This window comes from Dipodomys merriami, unplaced genomic scaffold (assembly GCF_024711535.1).
Source record: "Dipodomys merriami isolate MVZ:Mamm:240054 unplaced genomic scaffold, mDipMer1.0.p SCAF_12, whole genome shotgun sequence".
NCBI classification, from domain to species: Eukaryota; Metazoa; Chordata; class Mammalia; order Rodentia; family Heteromyidae; genus Dipodomys; species Dipodomys merriami.
In genome coordinates, this window is record NW_027202493.1 from 41,571,066 (window position 1) to 41,593,155 (window position 22,090).

A 22,090-nucleotide genomic window follows, 5' to 3' on the forward strand; every position below is an offset into this window, starting at 1 on the left:
CCCGGGAGACGTGACCCAGGACTTCCATGCTAGCTCCTGGCTCTCAAGTTTTCCAGCCTAGACCTTTAAGCTTTAGCTCGATTCCTACAAGGATCTCTCTCTCTCTGTCTCTCTCTCTTAATTTAGTGAAGCTTCTTCCAGCAACACCATAGTACAGAAAAACAAACCCAAAATATCTCATTAGCATGGATTTATTTTATAACTTCACATCAGTAACATTTTATCTTGCAGATTTTAAATAAATGACAGCAATGGAGCCATGTCCACAAATACAAAAACCACACAAAATCACTGCAAAATATGTATGTAAATCTTGGTGAGAGTCATACCAGTCAAATATTGTTGAGTAATATTGAGAAACACACTTGAAGAGGATAAATGATCACAAATACCTTTTCTTTAAAAAAAACAAGGGCCTTTCTTACAGACTTGGGATATTCTTCAGTTCAGTGAATCCACCATTGGAGAGAATAATTTACCGATTTCAAGTCAAGTCTCGAACAACTATCCACACTTGCTGGAATAGTTACCACAAATATAAAAGATGACAAACACATTTCTTTTCACGAAGAGCGGAAGTGGCTGCGGTGCAAAGCTGTCCCACCTGCTTGTTTCTGTACAACTCCAAGAATAACAATGGCAGCATGCGCTAATCTGAAAATCAGCATCACAAAATTTGCAAGAGGCTCAGGGTAGGAAGGGTTTTCTAAATTCCACACATCACTTGAAGCGCTTAAAAGGCATTGTGTTATTTGATCCTAAGATAACCTATTTTCAGATGAGGAAACAGATATTTAAAGAAATGAAGCAACTTGTATGGGTGCCTATGCACACATCTACCAGAGGCTGGCTGCCAAGTGTATCAGCTGTTTGCCTAGCAGGAAACCAAATGATGTTCTTGTGCTGTCCTCATGCACTGACCTGGTATACATGGGCCTATTTAGACACTCAAGATGCTGTACAGCTGTGCAGGTCCACACGCAGTGACAGCACGTTTGCATGAGCACAGACCCCAGCTGTGCTCCTACATGTGCCCCAAATGGGTCAATCTGCAAATACAAGAAAACCGTGGGTGAATGTCACCATGTTGAAATGTGTCATCAGCACACCTGGTCCACTTGGTAGTTATTTATTACATAGAAGATGGAAAAGTTTGAAATACATTCTGAAGACGAGACTGTGGGAAAAGTCTCCACAAAACTCAGGGAACACAATCTGAAAGCCAAGGTGGTAGAGCATGCATTCGGCGGGGTCGGAATTCCGGGCTTTGGGCTAGGATGTACCAACCACTTCGTTGCACTTTGATGTCTGAAGTTGTTTCTCTTTATGAAGCACAAAATGGAGTCCTCCATACAGTCGCACTGAGGGGATATCTCTGAATGCCCTGTCTGACAAAAGTATACCGTGAAGTGCTTTCCTCTTCTCTTCATGCTTGGTGGCCATGAAAAGCCTTCCTTTGGAACGAGTTCAGCCTATCTGGAACTCACACATGCCTGTTCCTAGGCAGCATCTTTGGAAGTCCACCTTTTCTTTGAGCTTGTGGATCTCCAGAAAACAGGCTTTGAATGGGTCATGTGTGTCTTCAGGGCCCAACATGGCAGATGGTTCTGGAACCATCTACTAGGTGTCCAGTGGAAAAGTGGAAGGAGTACCCACTTCCTATTCCAGAGAAGAAAGAACCCTAAAGGCAGAGATGGCTGATCAGTGTGCCCTCCTACTGGGGTATGCATTCATCTACATCCGGGTATTCAGCTGGCTTCTGTCCAGACTGGCTGGAAACTCTCAGATGACACGGCTCATTTGTTGTAAGCTGCTTAACTGGAGGTGGGGGGCAGCTGGGGGCCCAATGCCCCTCCCACGTCCCCGCCATGAACAGGACTCATCAGATGTCCATTTGAGACAGGACCCCCTCCCCTCAATACACACAAGTGGAGCCATGTCATCTTCCAACCTAATCCCAAATGCTGGCGTTCCCCCTCGCCCAACCCCCAAGTCAATTCTTCTCCTATGGTCCAGGTAAACTTAGTTGAATTGGGGAAACTAAAAGAAACTGGAGGTACAGTTGTTTTGTATGTCTTTGGGCTCATACTTCCTATCTGGGATTTAATCTTTTATTTATTAACAATCTATTAGGATTGCATGGAGTGTGTCGGCATTGCGCCCTAGGACCCACACCCTGGCATCTGTTTGTACTTGTTTCTTGGTATTCACAATCCTCCCGATTCTGCCTCTCGAGTCGCTGGGATTACAGGCGTGTAGCCTGTACTGGCTTTTGTGATGATGCCTACACAGAATCTCAGCACTCAGGAGACCAAGGCGGGAGGATTGTGGAGTTGGAGGCTGGCCTGGGCTCTGGGGTGAAACAAGGTCTTTAAAAATAAAAAAAAGAAGACTAGCTCTAACGCCTTGCTTTCAACCCTTCGCATGGTCGAGGCCTGGTCAAGTCCGTCTGACCCGCTGCTGCCTGGTCAGGATTCTCAGTGGTCCACCTTGTTCTCCCAGCGGCCGCGCCCATCCCTCTCCTCCCGCTCTGGCGGAGGCGCGTTCTCACTCTCAAAGGTGGCCTCCTCCTCCTCCTCCTCCCGGATCACCTTCACCAGCTGCAGGAAGCTGGGCGGGGGCCCCTGCTCCTGCAGCTCCCGGAGCCGGCACCACAGGGCCCCGCTCAGGCTGGCGCCGGCCATCACCTGCTCCAGGCGCACCTGGTCCACGATGCTCCGGGAGATGGCCCGCTTCTCCACCGCCCTCCGGAGCAGGGTCTCCAGCCGGAGCACGTAGGCCGAGACCTTCTCCCCTTCCTCCTGATAGGTCTTCAGGTACCTCACCTGCGAGGTGCGGCGGCTCTCCAGGCTGCCGAACACCTGCTTGAAGGCCTCCAGGCACTCCTCCACGCCACCGGCCGGGCTGTCGGCCTGCAGGATGCGCATGAGGTCCAGCGCCGGCCCGCGCAGGCTCTCCATCAACCACCTCTTCTTCTCCGCCTCGGCCACCGGCCACTCCTTGACGATCTCCGTGGCCTGCTCCAGCCACACCTCGAAGGGCTCCTCCTCCGGCGCGGGCGCCGGGCTGCCCGAGAACACGCGCAGTTTGCGGTACCTCATGGGCAGCAGGGGCTGCGGGGCGTGGGCCACCGCCTGCCCCACCAGATGCGCCAGCAGCTCGGGCGAGATGCAGGGCACGGTGGCCGGCGACAGCCCTTCCTGTCCCAGGGCCCGGAACATGCCGGACACCGTCTGTCCCTCCTTCTCCAGAAACAGGTTCAGTCTCTCCAGAAACTCCGTGTCCTGGTTGGGGGTCTTGAAGATCACCTTCCAGACGCCCCCCTTGGCCTGCACCTCGGCGGGGATGGCGGACACGTCGGTGGGCTCCAGCAGCTCCAACAGGACGGCGTTGGCGTTCTCCTGCTTGCGGAAGATCTTGCCCAGCAGTCGGTACCCGCCCAGTGCCTTGAAGGCCTCCTGCAGCACGCCCTGGACCTCCGCCTCCTCACAGTCCACGGGCACGCCCGTCACCATCAGCGCCTTCTGGTCGTCCACGTTCATGATCCTGCACCAGCCCTCCAGCAGCGCCACGGCCATCGCCCCCGAATCCCGGCTCCCGGGCACGCTACAAGGATCACGGGTGTCAGTGGTTCAATCCCCACCCCTCACCGCCCCGCGAAATATAGAGGAACCCAGCCCCAGCATCTCCTAGACCTTCCCTAAGGCAGGGTGTCAGGGCCGGAGCTCGGCAGTCCGCTTGTTCTGGGGCTGGTTTGTCCACTCCACGCTGACAGACTGGACTTGTTTGCTTACTATGACCCGTTTTCTCCCAAGAACCCCACTGTCACGTAGTTTCCATACCACAGGCTCATCAGACACTTGACTAATGTCTTTAATCTCCAGTTGCGGGAAAGAAGAAATCAGAAAGCAGAGCCAAATACCTCTTTATATGTTCCAGAATGCTCTGTGAGAGCCAAGGAGCTTCTGTTCAGCTTCTAGCTCAGGAAGAGGTCCCCCGCCTCCACACAGGGGGTGTGTGTGGTCTAAACTCCAGCCACGCCACGCAGTCCTGCTGTGTATAAATAAGAAAACACATTTCCATGCTCAACTATCACCCAGCATTGCAAACAGACTTATTCAAAAGTACATCTAACCTGGGTACTGGTGGCTCATGCCTGTAATCCTATCTACTCAAGAGGCTGAGATCTGAGGATTGTGGTTTGAAGCCAGCCCGGGCAGGAAAGTCCATGAGACTCTTATGTCCAGTAAACTACTCAGAAAAGGCTGGGAGTGTCACTGTGGCTCAGGTGGTAGAGCACTAGCCTTGAGCACAAAGAAGCTCAGGAACAGGGCCCAGGCCCACAATTCAAGCCCCAGAACTGGCAAAAAACAAAAATAAAAGACATCTGGAATCTGGCTCACATCTATAATCTTAGCTACTCAGGAGGTTGAGGTCTGAGGATCATGGCTCAAAGCCTGCTCAGGCAGGAAAGTCTGTTGAGACTCTTACCTCCAATTAACCACAAAAAAAAGTCAGGAGTGAACTGGTGGCTCAAGTAATAGAGTGGCTAGCCTTGAGCTAAAAAGCTCAGGGACAGTGCCCAGGCCTTGAGTTCAAGTCCCAGGACCAACACATATTAAAAAGACAAGAACTGAGGCAGGTCCAGCCCTTGGGAGGCTGAAGCAGGAAGACTGAGTTCATTGGAAGCCTAGCCTACAAAGGGAGACCCTGTCTCACACAAAAATATAATCAAAGACAAAGATTCAACTGAGAATCACTCAAATATTTGATTTAATATAGGCAAGAGGAAAAATAAAATCACTAGGTGCTGATGGCTCACACCTGAAATCCTAACTATTCAGGAGCTGAGATCTGAGGATTGTGTTTCAAAGCCAGCCTGGGCAGGAAAGTCTGTGAGACTCTTATCTCCAATTAATCACCAGAAAACCAGAATTGGTGCCATGGCTCAAAGTGGTAGAGCACTAGCTTTGAACAAAGAGCTCAGGGTCAGTGCCCAGGTCCTGAGTTCAAGCCCTACAACCAACACACACAAAAATAATGAAAATAAAAAAAACCTTGGGACTAGATGAGTTAAATTTGATGTTTTGAGTCCAGTCTCTTCTGTTTAGTGAGATTTTTGTAAGTGGCATGTTTCTTTGTTAAAGAAGGAAAGGTACTTTTTCCCTGGCACCTGACTGAGCAGAGGTCATGGGAGGAGGAAAAAGGCAGAACTCCTGGTTCTGGAGTGGTTGGGAGACTGGAGGATGTAGATGCAGATCCCCGGTAGAGCATGGTCCGCCCCAGGTGACTTCCTCATCCTGCAACATCAGTGTGCAGGACAGGAAGCTGAGATGGCTAGGACGGACAGAACCACACTAGGTCCTCCTGGGGGACCCATGTGGAATGCACGCCATGCTGTTGACTGGAATGTCATGGGTTGGTGTGATCATCCCTCCCAGTGACCTTTGTGCTGGGTGTGTTAGGAGACTACAATGATCTTCTCCTTGGTCTGGCCATCTCCATCCATGAGAAAGAACCTAATGCCACAGATGCCACCCTGTGGCCACCACAACAGTTGCTCCTGCTGTGGGTGCAGCTCCAAAATCTTTCTGGGAGTCACTGACAGCCACAGCCCCCTGTGAAAGCAAGTAGAGGAAGAGGAAAATGCTGCCCGACCCCCCCCCCACTTCTCTAGTTCTCCTTCGAACATATGGGGGTGACTTCCCCCTCCATTAGGGTACTTAGATTGAATGATTGAATGTCCAGGAAGAGCGAGGTGCACAGGCTGCTGTTCTGCAGCGAGGCTGGCTTTCCAGGGCTCTTTCCCAAAGGCAATCTTACCTGTTAACGCCACACTCTCACACACAGTCACAGAGGAAAGCACCTTGATGTACTACAGGGCCGCCTTGGAAATATTTGGATATGGAGAAATAGAAGGACTTTTTTCACACAGAGGATAGTCTGGCCGTGAAGCTGAAGACGGCGCTGGGACGGCTGGCGGCATCAGCCTTGGGCACAGGGTCCCCATTCTCTCTAAACCCATATCCCATCCAAGAAGGCACTTGGCTCTCTGTCTAGGAGCTGTGATTCACGAGGAAGCACTTTATTCACAGAGAACACAGCCGGTGCTAGGTCCCCAAAGCCCTACTCAGGTTCCCTTCCCAGCGCAGGTGTCCCCTCTGGCGCCTTCTCCTCCTGGGCTCCCTACCTGCTGTGCGCACCCCGAAGCGGAGGGGGGCGGGGGACTAGGCAGGCAGCCGCCCCGTGCCACCTCCCTGCGGCTGAGGGCCTCTCCAGCCCACGCCCACCCCGACTTACTGAGCATGCCCAGTAAGCAGCCCGAAGATGGACACCATTTCTGCCGGTTTCTGCCACTGTGGGAAGACAGGCGGGCCAGAAAGCGACCCGAAGCAGCAGAGGACGCGACGCGGAACAGGCCCAGAGCCTGGAATCAGCAGGGAAGGGCCCCCGCAGAGGGTTATACGCCCGTCCGGATTGCCACTAACCCAGGCCCTGGCCAGACGATCCCTGCGTACACCCTAAATCTTAACACAATTCGGGGTCCGCTCCCCACCCCTCGCCCCCAACCTCGACCTACCTCCTGCCTCGCTCGCCCGGGGGCTGCCCGCTCCCTCCGCGCGCCAGGCCGGCACCGCAGTGCGCAATGCGGGCGGGGGGCCTGGGCGGGGCGCCGCGGGGCTGGGCGGGCTGGAGGCTTCGGGAGGGGGCTTCGGCCGGGTTCTTCCAGTGTGCGTGCGTGTGCGTGTGCGTGTACGTGTGCGTGCGGTGCAGAAGGATACCAGCTTGCGGCCTTGCTTGGCGCAGTGGCGCAGCTGCGGGGCGTGGAGTCCGCAGGCAGCCCAGCGGGTCTGCGCCCGAACGGTCGTAGGGGCCTGGAATCCGCACTCCGTGCTGCACCCCCGTCGTCCGGAGGGGCTCCCCGCCCTCCCCCCCGCCGCACCCCTCCGCATCTCTCCCCGCCATGCTGTGCGCCTCCCCCCCCCCACACGGTGATGCACTAACCTCGACGGCCCTCCGAGGCGCTCCCCGGGGCCCCGCGGACCCCCGCAGCACGCCGCGCCCTCCCCCGCCCTCCGCCGGGGGTCCGCGGGGCCCGGGACTCGATCCCCTGTGCCGCCGTCGGCTGACACCCGGGCTGAGCGACCCGGCGCCCCTCGCACAGGGCGACCTCACCCAGGGGCCGCAATGCGGCGGGAGAGGCGCCGGGGCGCAGAGTCAGGGGCTGGTGCCCCGGGCTCCTCGCGCCCCGCGCCGGCCCCACACTCACCCTGGCCCCGAGGTCGGTCGGCAGACCCGCGGCGCGCATCCGTGAGCAGGGGGTCCGGCCGCTTCACTTCCGGAGCGCGGGCTCCGGGCACGCGGCGCTCGGCTCGCTCCCCTCCGCCCGCCCGCCGCGCCCCTCCCCCGCCCGCCGCGCCCCGCCCCGCCGCGCCCCGCCCCGCGCTGCCGGGAACCGCCGTCCTCCGCTCGCTCGCGCTGCCGCAGCGGCCGTGCGCCCGGACCCAACTTTGCCGCTCGCCGCCGGAGCTCGCGCGGGGCGGCGCGGGGGGCGTGGGCAGGGCGGGCGGGCGCGGGTCAGGGGGAGGGACCGGGTGGGTCGCCGGCTCGCCTGCTCGCCTTCTTCTCTGCACACCTTGCGCCAGGCAGGGAGCGGCGAGGGGCTGGTGCGCGCCGCGGGCGGACGGACGGACGGACGGACGAGAGGACCCTCCCCGAGCCCCCCGCGCGCCATGGCCGAGCGGAAGCCGTCCGGGAAGGCGGCCGAGGACGAGGAGGTCCCGGCCTTTTTTAAGAACCTGGGCTCGGGCAGCCCCAAGCCCCGGCAGAAATTCTGCGGCATGTTCTGCCCGGTGGAGGGGTCCTCGGAGAACAAGACCATCGACTTCGACTCGCTGTCGGTGGGCCGGGGCTCGGGGCAGGTGGTGGCCCAGCAGCGGGACGTCGCCCACTTGGGCCCCGACCCGCAGACGCCGTTCTCCCGGCAGGGCCGGCGCGCCGGCGGGGAGCCATCTGTTGAATCCGGCCGGAAGGTGGAGATCCGGCGGGCCTCGGGCAAGGAAGCCCTGCAGAACGTCTACGACCAGGTTGGTGCGGGGCGGGGTGGGGAGGGCGTGGGGAGGTGGGATGCAGCGCGGGGCCGGGCGCGGGGGGCCGCCCCTCCCCGGGTCCCCTTCGTTCCGGGTCGGCGGAGCCCCGAGCCCCTCCCCGGCGCACCGGCCCGCACGCCCCGCCTCGCGCGCGCCCCCTCCACGCATCTGCACGCGCGCCCCGCCCTGCGCCCCTTCCCCGCGCGGGGTGCGGTGGGCGGCGGCGGCGGGGCGCCCACAAAGGCGGCCCCGGGGCGCGGGGCGCGGGCGGGCGGGAGCCGCGGAGCCCGCACCGCAGGCGTGGCGTGGCGCGGCGCGTGCGGGGCGCACGGCGGCTCCATTCTTCTTCCCTCGCAGCTGCGGCCGGCTGCCCCACCCTTTTTTTCTTGGAGGCGGCGTGGCGGCCTCCGGGGGTCGGGAGGGGCCGCGGGGGTCGCACCGCTCCCTCCCTCCTTCCTTCGCCGGGCCCGGGCGGGCGCTTTCCTGGCGCCGGGTCCTGAGCGCCCGGGTCAGGACCACGGCCAGCGCCTCCCCGGGCGCTCACCGCCCTCCACCCTGCTTCACTCCGCCAGGGCCGGGCTGTGGAGTCACCCCGGGGAGACCCAGGCTCCTAAACGACCCGGGTAGGGGGCAGAGTTCCACTAAGTGTCTCAGCCGGGGCGTCCCCAAGTGCCCCCCTCTGTCCTGTGGGGGTGCCCTGGGGAGCCGGGTCTGAGTGGATTCCGTCCAAAGGGTAAAAAAAAAAAAAAAAAAAGGAAAGAAAGGGGGGAAACGGCTCACATCTGAAACCCAGGCTCCTCACGCTGTGGCGGTGGGAGACAAAGAAAGCCAGTTTGATTAACCTTGATGTGGAAGCCGCTGAACACTGGTGGATGGGGCCCCTGCGCCTACGAAGCACCTCCTGTTTCCACACACACTTGGGTCTTTATTGGGGTGACCTTTAGGCCTGTGAGATGTTTTCCCCACAGCTTTAATTTCTCAACTGATCATTGGCAGTGCAAAAATGTTTTAATGCCTTTTTTCCCCCTTTTTTGCTGTTTCTCTCCCATGCCTTCGGTGAAGATGAGAAATAAATCAATGAGTGATTATTTATTGAGTGTCTGGAGAAAGGATGGATAGTCATAAGGAACTCGAGAGGCTTGCTTCCAAAGGGCTTCTGGAGGAGTTGGGGAGGGATGCACATGCTCATTGAAGGATCCACCAGCCTTCCCTGCACACTGGGTGTGGGCTTAGGGGCAGCGTTGGAGGAAGCTGCTGACCCTACTGTCTCCTGATATGACAGAGAGGTCTGAAGCTTTGGACTTACATTGGACCAATCCTAGGAGCAGTAGACTGTTGGCTGTCTTTTCCTGAAGGTGAGGTGACTACTCACTTAACCCATCTCCACTCCCCACCCATCTTCTGATTTATGCACATAGAGCAGTATATCTCCTGTCCATGGTCCCTCGGACACCCAGAACATTCTTAAGTCCAACCAGCCTTAGGTTGCAAGGGATCAATCAGACAATTACAGAGTCTCAAGCTGAATGGGTGGGAAAGACTTCTCTCTCTGGAGATGCCCTGTGTGGGTCAAGGCCATGTGTGTCTATGGCTGTGTGAACAGTCTCAAGCAAGACAAGCTGTGCTGGTAATTACAGAAAAGTCAACCTGAGAATAAAGAAATTGTTTAAGAATCACAGATCATAGCAGGCACTGGTGGGTCAGACCTGTAGGCCTAGCTGCTGTAGGGGCTGAGATCTGATGCTGGTTGTTTGAAGCCAGCCCAGGCAGGAAAGTCCATGAGACTTATCTCCAATTAACCACCCAAATCCAGAAGTGAAGCTATAGCTCAAAGTGCTGGAGTGCTAGCCTTGAGCAAAAAAAGCTCAGGAATGGTACTCAGGCCCTGAGTTCCAGCCCCATAACCAAAAAAAAACAAACAAAAAAACAACAAAAAAAACAAAAACCCAAACAAACCCCAAAGTCCCCAAAACAAAAAGCAGATCAGTTGACAGGATTTGATAGTGTCCACCTATAAGGATGGCAGCAGAGAATTAAAACATGAGTTTGGGTAGGATGCAGGTAGCTTATACCTATAGTCCTAGCTATTCAGGAGATCTGAGAATTAAGGATCAAAGTTAGCTCAGGCAGAAAAGCCTGAGAAACTCTTTATTTCCAATTAGCCAGAAAAAAAATCTGGAAGTAGAGATGTGGTTCAAGCGATAGAGCACTAGCTTTGAACAAAAAAAGCCAAGTAAAAAGCCCTGAGTTCAAGTCCCCGAACTGGTATGCACATACACACATGCATACGCACACAAACGAACTAAACAACAGCCATGAAACACTTGAGTATGAAAGACATAGTTCTACTGGGTTGAATAACAGCCACTTTCCTGTTGATATAGATAAGTTGACACGTTTGATCACCAGGACCACTTGTTATAACACTCTACATTTAATAGAAAGTCTAAATCGTAAACCCCGGGCACATGGAGCAAAGGAGCTGATGAAGAAAAACCCTCAATGCAAAACCGCAGCAATTTTAGTCTCTGCGACACGCCCCCCGGCCCTTGCTTCAGTGGCCTGGGTCTTAGTAGCAGGGTATCCTGGCTCGCCCTCTGCAGCCCTAGCCCAGCCCAGCACAGGGTCATAATGGAGGTTTCTGAGGGATGGTGTCATTCAGGTCTAGGAACCTCCATCTTGCCTGGTACCTTACAAAGGTTTGGAGTTTTCTACATAAAAGGTATTAGGTGTGCATGTGAGCACATGAGTGTATATTCATATGTGTGTGTGTGTTACATGAATAGCAAAGGTGATTTCTGAAGGCCCAGTTGGCCCGCCATCTTGGCTGCATTGGGTGGTCATTCCTTGGTTTTCATCAAAAGAGCAGGCTGGCTGCTGGCTTCTCAGTATTTCTCCTGGATGCCCTGGCCTTGGGGGAGGTAGACTGAGTGGATCTGGGGCTCCTGCCCTCTCTCACCCTGGGGAAGCTGTATTTGGGGGCAGTAAGTGTGGACGGAAGGGGCTTTGCTCACCTGCCACACAGTGGACCTGCCAGCCCTTCCCAAGGCCTCGAAAGGGCCACAGGCATCATTAGCTTCAGTAGAGACGCTGAGTGAGTACGTCTGGGGAGAGCATGTGCAGTAAGCAGCATAGTGTAGCAGCTCAGCCCCAGAAAGGATGGGTAGAGTTTCCCACACCCACCAGTCAGGTATTGGTGAAAGGAAGGAGCCATTAGAGGTACCATGAAGGAGAAAAATTATCTATCTACCTATCATCTATCAATTATCATCTATCATCCAATCAATTATCTATAACCTATCAGTCATTCATCAAGTAACTGTCTATCTGCTTAGCTCCCTGTGGCCAGCAGTGAGGTCACACTGGTTACCATCTTGGAAGGATTGAGGCTCTGGGAGAAGAGAGCAGAGGGCAGTTTAGTTGGTGTGGATTTTTCCCCCCTTGAATCACTGTAACAAAATACCCAAGGCAGGTGACTTCTGAAGTGACCAGAGGTTTGTTTTGGCTCATGGCTCTGGCCCAAGGTTGTCCAGGATGGGATGGCTCCTTGGGTTTGGTCAGAGCTGGAGATACAGCTGAGCACATCCTATCCAGGAAGGAGAGAGGTACGGCAGGGCGTGGTGGGGGAAGCAGGGGAGACACATCGGTCTTGAGTGCCCACAATGCCCTAGGAGCCTTGTATGAGGCCCACGCCACCTTCTGGTCCTGCCGCCCAGGAGACCACGCCTTAGCAATACGAAACTTCCTTCATCCAGACCATGGCTTCTCCCTCAGCAGTGCCCAGAGCCCTGAGCACTGCGCTTCCTCCAGGAGTCCACTCCTTCCCACTGCAGGAACGGTGTGTCCAGGACAGCGGCACATCCAGGGAGCCGGCATCACAGCCTGTCCTCCTGGGGGGCATCCCGTCCTGTTCTTAGCTGGGCATCCCATGGCAGGCTGGAGTGGCAGGAGCTCATTCTCGTCTTGTTCAGGGCAAGTGCCAGATGAGTGGACTAAGCAGAGTTCTGTTGAACTCGGCCGCATTGCTGCTGTGGTTTGAGTGTGTCCCCAATATGTTGGAGCATTAGTGTCCTGGGCAGCGGTGCTGGGAGGTTGGGTCTCATGAGAGGGCTCCACCCACCGGCGCAGCCTCTGCCATGGGCTGTGGTTCCAGCTCCGTCCTCTCACTCGTGTGATGCCTTCTGCCATGTTCTGGTGCAGCAAGAAGGCCCTCAAACGTGCGGCCCTTCGATAGGGAGGCTCCTCAGCCTCCAGAGCCATGAATCAGACTTCTCTTTGTTATAAATCACCCAGACTCAGGCATTCTGTTACACAGTCACCAAGTCTGTGCTGTGCCCTTCCATTGTGTGCTCCTCCCCCGCCCCATGCCGATTCACCCCCAGAGCCCTGTCCTGGGTTCTGCTGCTCCTGCACGATTCTCAGCGGGGAAATCCTCTTTTGTGAATGGGAATACTCCAGTTGTCTCCAGAGACTTATTTGATCATGCACAAACCTGTGAACTGGTAGATGTCTCAATGGCAGTAATTTGATACTCGGCAGGCTCCATTGGTTCAAAAGGAGAGGTACAGGTATGAACCAACTCCTGAAACACACCTGGGGGGGTATCAAGGACAAAGGCACTGGGTTGGAATCAGAATTACTAGTTGTCTTGATTCCTTACTCATCATCTACCAATTATTACTATTTGCATTGATTATTAATTACTATGATCATTCTGACTTACATTGACATTTGTGGTAAAGTAACATATGGCACGATTGCCGTTGTAACCATTCCGTGCTGAGTCTTTGGTTCAGCAAAGCTCCTGATGTCCACTCTGTAGGAAGTTGATCTGCAGAACTTTTCTATCTTGCCTCACTGTAACTCTGTCCCCGCCGGCCATTCCCCCTGGCCCCTGCTGTCAGTCCTCTGACTGTCCTGGGGGGTTGGTGTTCTGGGTACCTCCTGTGTGTTTGTCTCTTGTGACTCACTGGCTGATTTTACTTAGCATGCTATCTATGGTTATCCACGCTGTAGCATGTGATGTAATTTCTTCCTTTTTCTTTTAAGGCTGACTGATATTCCTATAATGTTTTAAAGCATAATGAGTCACTGATGACTTGAAAACATTATTGCTCCATTAACAGGTTCGCAGTTAACTAATGGTGGGAAGAACTAGGAAGGACAAAGGGTGGACAGATGCAGATACTACATTGAAAATGAACTCTACAAACTGTGTTTGGGGATGAGAGGGAAAAACTAGGAGAGAGCGAGGGAAGGGGTGACATTGTCCAAAAAGAAATGCACTTACTACCTGACGTATGTAACCGTAACCCTCTGTATATCACCTTTATAATAATGTAAAAAATTAGGTACCAGCTTAAAATATATATATATATATATATATATATATATATATATATATATATATATATAAGAAATAAGAAATAGGAAGGATAGTTTGGGATGGTGCGTAAGGCCTGAGTGGAGGGAAATTCTCCCATCTGTCTATTTCTTCAAGAGGAGGAGCATTGTCACTGATAGCCCCTGACCCTGACTTTGTATGTACGTCCATGCTGGTCCTGGGTCTTGAACTCAGGGCCTAGGCACTGCCATTCAGATTTTTTGCTGGAGCTCTACCACTTAAGCCACAGCTACACATCTGGCTTTTTCTTTTGTTTTGTTGGTTGTGGTGCTTGAATTCTGGGCCTGAGTACTGTCCAAGGCAAGTGCTCTACCACTTGAGCCACAGTGCCATTTCTGGTTTGCTGGTGGTTATTGGAGATAAGAGTCTCACGGATGGGCTGGGAAGGTGGCTCAGTGGTAGAGCACTTGCCTTACATGCATCAGGCCCCGGGTTTGATTGCTCAGCACCACATAAGCAAAAAGAAAAAAGCCGGTGGCGCTGTGGCTCAAGTGGTAGAGTGCTAGCCTTGAGCTGAAGAGCTGAGGGACAGCGCCCAGGCCCAGAGTTCAGGCCCCATGACAGGAACCCCCCCCCAAAAAAAAAAAGAGTCTCACGGACTTTCCTGCCCAGGCTGGCTTTGAATCTCAATCCTTAGCTCTCAGCCTCCTGATTAGCGAGGATTAGAGGCATGAGTCACAGGTGCCTGGCCCTTTTCTTTTCTTTCTTTCTTTCTTTTTTCTTTTTTCCTGTGGCTAATTGGAGATAGGAGTCTTTTAGATTTTCCTGCTCGGGCTGGCTTCGAACTGTGAACCTCAGATCTTAGCCTCCTGAGTAGCTAGGATGACAGGCATGAGCCACCTTCCCCAGTGGCCCTGACTTTTTTTTTTTTTTTTTTTTTTTTGGTCATGGGCCTGAACTCTGGGCCTGGGCGCTGTCCCTCAGCTCTTCAGCTCAAGGCTAGCACTCTACCACTTGAGCCACAGCACCACTTCCGGCTTTTTCTGCTTATGTGGTGCTGAGGAATCGAACCCAGGACCTCATGCATGCAAAGCAAGCACTCTACCACTGAGCCACCTTCCCAGCCCGACCCTGACTTTTGAACATTGTATCCTTCAGAAACTCATGACCTCACACCATGGTAATCAGGCCTGGGATGGGCCTATTTTTCAGTAAAGGTTTTTTTTTTTCCCTTTTTAGCAGAACTTGAGTTTGAACTCAAGGCCTTACACTTGCTAGGGAAGGGTTCCACTACCTGAACCACTCACTCCCCCGGACCTTTTCACTTTGGTTTATATTTTAGATTGGGTCTCCTGCTTTTGCCCAGGCTGCCTCTCAGTGTAATCCTCCTATCTTCAGGTAGCCGAAGGTAACAGGCATGAACATCATGCACAGCCCTAGACCGGCCTGGTCTGTTGGTACGCATGTCCCTCTCTACTTCCTTGAGAAAGGAGGGAACATTGGAGTTGATCACTCACGTCTTGGATGGCAGAGGTCCAAGGAGGCCTGTTGCCTAACTCCGCCATTGTGGACGTAGAGAAAGTGGTTCTTGAGTAGTTACTTCCTTTCTCTGGCCTCAGGTGATTAGATTAGGGTGAGGGCCTCTGCTCTGAAGCTCTACTTCTGACACCTCCTTACTGATGTAGCCGCACCCAGCTCTGGGAATGTGCTTTTCCACTCTACTTGAGATAGGCTTTGTATTTCCTTGGCTGGGGCTGGGGATGGAACCCTGGGCCTTGTGCCTGCTAGGCACAAGCATTGTACTGCTGAGCTCCCCCCAGCCCTCGGTTCTACGTGCTAGAGCATGTGGGGTGTAGCAGGTTACCCTAGCCCTTACAACCTTTGCGGGAGGTGAGATCTAGTGGTGTCTATCGCTCTAATTCCTAAACCCTTGCAGTGTGTGACCCTGTCGCATGGCTTCCTGCACCTGCCAGGGCTGGGTGGTGAACTTCCCGGGGCGGGTCAGTTCTGTGGGCGGGTATGGGTGGTAGGCCCTTGCTGAGTGCTTGGTAGGAACTGCCTCATTGCTCCGATGGCGGTGACCAAGTGGGTGCCACCGCTGTCCTTGTTTTGTAAGAGAAGTGTACCTGAAATGTAAGAAGCAGGATTTGAACCTGGGTTGATGTGACCCGAGAGCTTATTTTGTTTTTAATACTGAGGTGTGAATTCAGGGCTTTTCATTTCCTAGGCTGGTATTCTGCCACCTGAGCAATGTTCCCTCCCTCCCCAGTTCTTTTTGCTTTTATTTTTCAGATAGGGTCTCAACATTTTTGTCTGGCTGTTCTGGACTGTAGTATTCCTATTTACATCTTCAGGCATGTGCTACCATGCTTGGCTTTTATTGGTTGAAATGAGTTCGTTCGTTTGCTCCTTCCTTCCTTCCTTTTCTTTCTTTCTTTCTTTCTTTCTTTCTTTTTTTTTTTTTCTTTTTTGTCACTGGTGGGGCTTGAATTCAGGGCCTGGGCACTCTGCTTGAGCTCTTTGCCTCAAGGCTAGTGCTCTACCACTTTCAGCCCCAGCTCTACTTCCAGTTTTCTGGTGGATCATTGGAGATAAGAGTCTCAACTTTCCTCTCTGGATTGGCTTTGAACTGTGATCCTCAGATCTCAGCCTCCTGAGTAGCTAGGATTACAGGCCTGAGCCACCAACACCCGGCTGAGAGTTCCTTTAACTTTCATCCAAGTTAGCTTCCAACTGTGATCCCCCAGATCTCTGCCTCCCAAGTAGTTAGGATTACAGGCGTGAGCCACTGTGTGTAACTGGAGAGATTTTAATCCTTGTTGCCTTTTGTATGCATCGTGTATTCATTTTTTATCTCCAAAGGATTACTGCAAAAAAGTTCTGAGTGCCCGATTTTTTTTTTTTTTGCAGTGTGTCTTATAAGGTCATTTATAAAATGGACTGTTGATTAGTCATTGTGAATATGTCCTAAGCTGCTGATATTCTGTCCATCAAAGGCGAGAGAAGTCCTCCAATACGACTGGGATGCAGGCCAACTCTGAACAGTGGGAATGACAGCCCCTTCTAAGATTAGAACGCTGTGCTGACAATGTGATTTTGTTGGATGTAAATCATTGTCTAAGTCAATCTGGGCTGTTATCACCAATTACCGCAGCCTGGGGGCTGGAGCGGCAGATGCTCACCCCTCGTTGCCCTCCTCCCCGCCAGTCCCAGAGCAAGATCTGGCCGCTGTGCTGGCTGGGGGTGGCTGTCACCTCCCTGTGCCCTGGAGGGGGGCAGAAGGAGAAGGCAGGCTCCTCTTCCTCCTCCTCTTGTTCATCTTTTCTTCTATCTTTTTGAGGAAGCTGGGACCTGTGCTGCCAGACCAGGGCACTCTTCCCAGGCATTTCTTTTTGGCTTTGGTTGTTTTGGGGGGTCCGGTCTTCCTTTTTGCCTGGGCCAGCCTTGGATGTTGATCCTCTGCCTGGCTCGGCCTCTTTCTCTCTTTAGTAAGACCCACAGTCCCCCAGCGAGGCTCTGAGCCGCTGGCCTGGTCTCCTCCCAAGGCCTCCCCGTCCAGTCCTGTTGGGGTTCAACGTCAGCGTGTCTGTGCTGTCACATCCAAGAATGCAGGGTGAGGGTGGTGAGGAAGGGCGGGGCAGGAGCGGCTTTGGGCCCCAGGGGTTTAGTTGATTATGGTCTGTGGTGGCCTGGACTATAAGCTGCACACAGGTGCTGTCCTGGAAGGTAAGAGCGCTCGTACTGGAAGCGCACTGGTTGTGGAGTTGGGAAGCCTGCTGCCCCTCAGCTCTGCTCTTTGCCAGCTGTGCAGACACTGGGCTGTCACCTGACCCTGTCTACCCCTGGGTGGAGATCTCTAATCCTTCCTCCCCAGGCCCTTAATCTCTGAATAAAAGCTATGCTGTCCCTGGCTGTTTGTGCTCTTTTCGTGTGTGTGTGTGTGTGTGTGTGTGTGTGTGTGTGTGTGTGTGTGTGTGTTTTATAATTGAGGGAACCTTTTGTGTAAAATTCTCACTTTAGTCCATTCTTGTTTTAACTGTGTAGCACCTGCTTAATTCTAGAACAATTTTTTAATCCTTCTCAAAAGAAACCTCATGCTCTTTAAGCAGACATTTTCCCTTGCCTGCCTCCCTGCGCCTCTAGCCTGTCCATCTTCCTTCCTCTGTGGGTGGGCTTGTTCTGAAGGTTTCATAGCCACAGAGAGCCCTGCTTCAGTTTCCTGCACCCAGTGTAACGTGTTCAAGGTTCATCCAGGTTGTAGCCTTTTTACGGCCAAGCAATCTTCCTTGTTTGTGTATTCCATACTTTGTGTTTTCCTTTATGTTTTTGTTTTTCTTTTCCTCAACAGATAGACATTTGGCTATTTGACAAACTTGTACAAATTTTTGTTTAAACAAAATATTTTCCACTGTTCTTGGATTCTACCTGGGGATGGGATCCCCGAGCCATATGGTGATTTTATGTTGAGCTTTTTTGAGGAACTGCCTAAATGTTTCTGTAAAGTCTATCATTTTATATTCCTCCAAGAATGTATGAAGGCCTGATTTCTGCAGTGTTCCCCGGTACTGGTTTTTTCTCTTTCTGATTATCATCGTCTGTATAGGGATGGATTGGCATCTCATGGTGGTCCTAATTTGTATTCCTAATAACAAATGATGTTGTGCATGTTTTCCTGTGCTTGCTGGACAGTTGTAGATGTTCTTTCAAGATGTATCTATGTTATGGCCTACTTCTTAGACCAATCACTTTGTTGTTGTTGAATTTATATATATATATATATAAATTATATATAATACAGAAATATATATAGTATATATAGTTTCTTTATATATTCTGGACACTATACCTTCATTGCATATAAAGGGTTTTTTTTTGTTGGTTGAGGGGCTTGAACTCGGCCTGGGCACTGTCCCTGCACTCTTCAGATCAAGGTGAGCGCTCTACCACTTGAGCCACAGTGCCACTTCCTGTTTTCTAGTGGTTTTTTGGAGATAAGAGTCTCATGGACTTCCTACCTGGGCTGGCTTTGAACTGTGATCCTCAGATCTCAGCCTCCTGAGTAGCTAGGATGACAGGCGTGAGCCACTGGTGCCTGGCTCCAAAAATTTTTTTTTTTTTTTTTAAAGCTTCATGGTGGGGTTCAAAACAGGCTGGCTTTGAACCACAATCCTCAGATCTCAGGCTCCAGAGTTCTAGAAACACCAGTGTGAAGCAACAGTGCCCAGTGGTGGAGGTGATTCTTGAGATAGGATCTTTGTGCCGAGGCTGCCTGGACTCTAGTCTTCCTGTTTGTACTTCCCTGTGTTGCGGGGATTATGGGTGTTAACCACTGCACCCAGCCATCGGTTGAGGTGGAATCTCTCAAACTTTTTCCTTTGGGCTGGCTGTGAACTGTGAACTGATCTTCATCTCTGAAGTAGCTGGGATTACAGTCATGAGCCACTATACCCAGCCTCTGGCTGTTCTTAAAACTACTAAATTAACTGAAATCTAACAAGGAAGTTCTAGGACTTAATTTCTTGGAGCCATTTTCATAAAAACAAATCCTTGGAGAGCTTTGAAATTCACGTAGAATAGTATTTACAGCAGCTTAGTGTCCTCAAGTGTTTTGTGCACCACAGAAGCCTGATCCTTCTGCTGCTTGTACAAAGAAAATTTCTTTGTTGTATGTGCATATATGGATATACATAGACATGCGTTTTTATAGAAATAGACAATACAAGTGAACGTTTGGTTTTAGCGCGGCAGGTTGATGGTGAGGGAGGAAGGAACCAATGGTGGAATTGAAAACAAAATGCTTTGGAAACTGAGCACCGGTGGCTCAAACCTCTAATCCCAGCTACTCAGGAAGCTGAAATCTGAGGATTGTGGTTCAAAGCCAACCTCCTAGGCAGGAAGTTCTGTGAGACTCATCTCCAAATAGCTCCCCAAAAAGCCAGGAGTGCATTGTACCTCAAAGTGGTAGAGTGGTAGCCTTGAGCAAAAGAAGCCCAGGGACAGCACCCAGGCCCTGAGTTCAAGCCCCAGGACTGGCACAAAAAAAAAGGAAAGAAAGAGAGGGAGGAAAGAAGGGAGGAAGGAAGAAAGGAAGGAAGGAAGAAAGAGAAAGAAAAAGAAAAGAAAGAAAGAAAGGAAAGAAGGGAGGAAGGAAGAAATGGAGGAAGGAAGGAAAGAAGGAAGAGAGAAAGAAAGAAAGAGAAAAAGACACAAAACTATTTGGGAAGCGAATTGAATTCTAGTTAGAATTTTTTTCCTATTGTGGTATATTTTACATCAGATTTACTATCTTAATGATTTTAGGTGTGCACTTAGTGTATTCGTGTTGTTGTGTAACCATCAGAATTTTTTTCAATTTGCACAACCAAAGCTTCATGCCATTAAACAATAACTTTATCTCCTCCCCTTCCCAACCCTGGCCACGCCTGTGTACTGGTGAGATCTTGTCTGGTTTTGATAGGAGTAAGTATGAACTTAGAGCCTTGTGCTTATTTTTGAGTTGGTGAGTCCTTCCGCCTTATGTTCCTATTATGTCTTGCTTATATTCAGGTAACTTATTTTCTGTGACATTTCCTGTGAGATTTATTTTCCCCAGATATGTGTGTGTGTGTGTGTGTGTGTGTGTGTGTGTGTGTGTGCGTGCACGCGCACACATGCGCTCGCCTGGGACTTGAACTCAGAGCCTGGGCTCTGTCTCTAATCTTTTTCGCTCAAGGCTAGCACTCTACCACTTGAACCACAGCTTCACTTCTGGCCTTTTGGTGGTTAATTGGAGATAAGAGTTTCATGGACTTTCCTGCCCAGGCTAGCTTTGAACTGTGATCCTTATATCCCAGCCTCCTGAGTAGCTACTATTTCAGGTTGAGCCACCAACACCTAGTGACTTTTTATTTTTTTGTCAGTCGTGGGGCTTGAACTCTGGCCTGGGCACTGTCCCTCAGCTCTTCAGCTCAAGACGAGTGCTCTACTACTTGAGTTATAGCGCCACTTCCAGTTTTCTGGTGGTTAATTGGAGATAAGAGTCTCATGGACTTTTCCTGCCTGGACTGGCTTTGAACAATGTGATCCTCAGATCTCAGCTGCCTGAGAAGCTAGGATTACACCAGTGCCCACATCTCCTGGCAACTTTTGAGATTTTTTGACTGGTAGGAGGTCACTGTCATGAGCTCACTTTTGGTTCTAATCATTTTCCATTGGTTTTCTTTGGGTGGCTTTCTGGTCTGTGGCTAATCTTGATTATGTTGATGGCTCTTCGAGAGCCCTGGGGACTGCTTGAGTTCTGACTTTAATGCAAAGCCTTCTGCTCCTTCCCTGATGTTAGAGAGAGACTTTCACGGTGCTTATCTTTTCATTGCTTTTCATTGAGGTCATCATCTCAGCCCTGGACGTTGAGGAACAAGCTGTGGGTGAACCATTTGTTTCTTGCTCATTGCACTGAGAGGGAACTAGGGGCCAGGCGAGGGTGGGGGGTCTCTATGATGCAGACAGTGGGGCTTCAGATGAGCGATTTTGGCCAGGCGCCCTTGGCTCACGCTTGTAATCCTAACTACTCAGGAGGCTGAGATCTGAGGATTGCGGTTCAAAGCCAGCCGTGGCAGGAAAGTCTGTGAGACTCTTATCTCTAATAACCCACTCAGAAAACCGGAAGTGGCACTGTGGCTCAAGCGGTAGAGCACTTGCCTTGAGCTGATGAGCGCAGGGACAATGCCCAAGCCCAGAGTTCAAGCCCCACGACTGACCAAAAAACAAAAACAAAAACCAGATGAGTGACTTTGGTAAGGGCTGAGTGGGTTCTGTGACTGGGTATTTCCTGCCTCTGTACAAAGACAGCTTGGTGTGAGGTCAGGGTGTCATGGCTAGTGAATCGGCGGTTATTCATGGTTGATAGGCTAGGGAAAGTTTGGCATTTTGTGATGGGAACAGCATTCTTATTTTATTACACGTCTGTGGGGTGGTCCTGTTTTTGTCTTGGTTCATCGTGGATAAGAGGCCAGGATGGGAGCATGTCTCTTGTTATTGTTCTATGAAGTTATTTATGCTATTTAATAAGATGGGCAAGGGTTTTTATGTATTCCTTATGGATCCGCTTCCTCCTTGCGGTGAATGGTGAGCATCTGTAAAATGCTCAGCCTGGGGTGGGGCTCAGGAGCCTCCACTGAGACTCTGCGTGATGAGCAGGAGGTGGGCACAGGTGAAAAGAACTAGACGTGTATAAATCGAGTCCCGTCTGCGGAGGCAGACCCAAAAAAGGTTCTTTTCATTAGTGCCTGTAAACTACAAATTCAACCTTGCTATGGTCTGGAGTGTGTGTGTGTGTGTGTGTGTGTGTGTGTGTGTGTGTGTGTGTGTGTGTGTGTGTGTGTGTGTGTGTGTGGTGTGTGTGTGTATGTCCCACGGTTGATTGGTGCTGGAACCTTAAGAGGCGGGGCCTAACGAGAGGTAGTTAGATCCTTGGGAGAGGTTGAGGAATTTCTCCTACCATCTCAGTTAATTCCTCAGAGAATAAGTTGTAGCGAAGACCAAGGTTGACTCTGGCCCTTGCTTTGGTTTCCTGGCTCACACTTAACTACTGTGACATCTTCATCATGAGTTCTTCATGAGAAGCTGAACAATCTTGGATTCTCAGCCTCAAAAACTATGAGCTAAATAAATCTCTTAT

The 22,090-nt window shown here is 51.8% G+C and overlaps 2 protein-coding genes across 10 annotated transcripts in view; one reads left to right on the forward strand and one right to left on the reverse strand.

The window, feature by feature from the left end:
- Nucleotides 1–175: 175 nt before the first annotated feature.
- Nucleotides 176–7,380, reverse strand: Pnma2 (PNMA family member 2). Of its 9 annotated transcripts, XM_070016703.1 has the most exons (4): nucleotides 5,446–5,642; nucleotides 5,174–5,300; nucleotides 3,923–4,053; nucleotides 176–3,606 (listed from the first exon to the last, which is right to left on the reverse strand). In XM_070016703.1, exon 4 carries the CDS (start codon nucleotides 3,576–3,578, stop codon nucleotides 2,478–2,480), a length of 1,101 nt encoding a protein of 366 aa, XP_069872804.1. In that variant the 5' UTR covers nucleotides 3,579–3,606; nucleotides 3,923–4,053; nucleotides 5,174–5,300; nucleotides 5,446–5,642; the 3' UTR covers nucleotides 176–2,477. The 9 variants fall into 9 exon arrangements, with proteins under 9 accessions (XP_069872804.1, XP_069872801.1, XP_069872799.1 ...); XM_070016700.1 differs by lacking the exons at nucleotides 5,174–5,300; nucleotides 5,446–5,642 and adding an exon at nucleotides 7,271–7,380 and having other exon boundaries at nucleotides 3,923–4,050; XM_070016698.1 differs by lacking the exons at nucleotides 5,174–5,300; nucleotides 5,446–5,642 and adding an exon at nucleotides 7,271–7,380.
- A 327-nt stretch (nucleotides 7,381–7,707) lies between these two features.
- The window catches only part of Dpysl2 (dihydropyrimidinase like 2), a 78,600-nt gene continuing 64,217 nt past the window's right edge, over nucleotides 7,708–22,090 (forward strand). Inside the window, exon 1 of the mRNA XM_070016707.1 lies at nucleotides 7,708–8,087. Coding sequence (XP_069872808.1) covers nucleotides 7,734–8,087 — 354 coding nt within the window. The 5' untranslated portion in view covers nucleotides 7,708–7,733. The remainder of the gene's footprint in view (nucleotides 8,088–22,090) is intronic.

Coding starts and splice junctions, on each gene's coding strand:
- Pnma2 (XM_070016700.1), bottom strand. CDS start 3,578: ATGGCCGTGGCGCTGCTGGAGGGCTGGTGCAGGATCATGAACGTGGAC.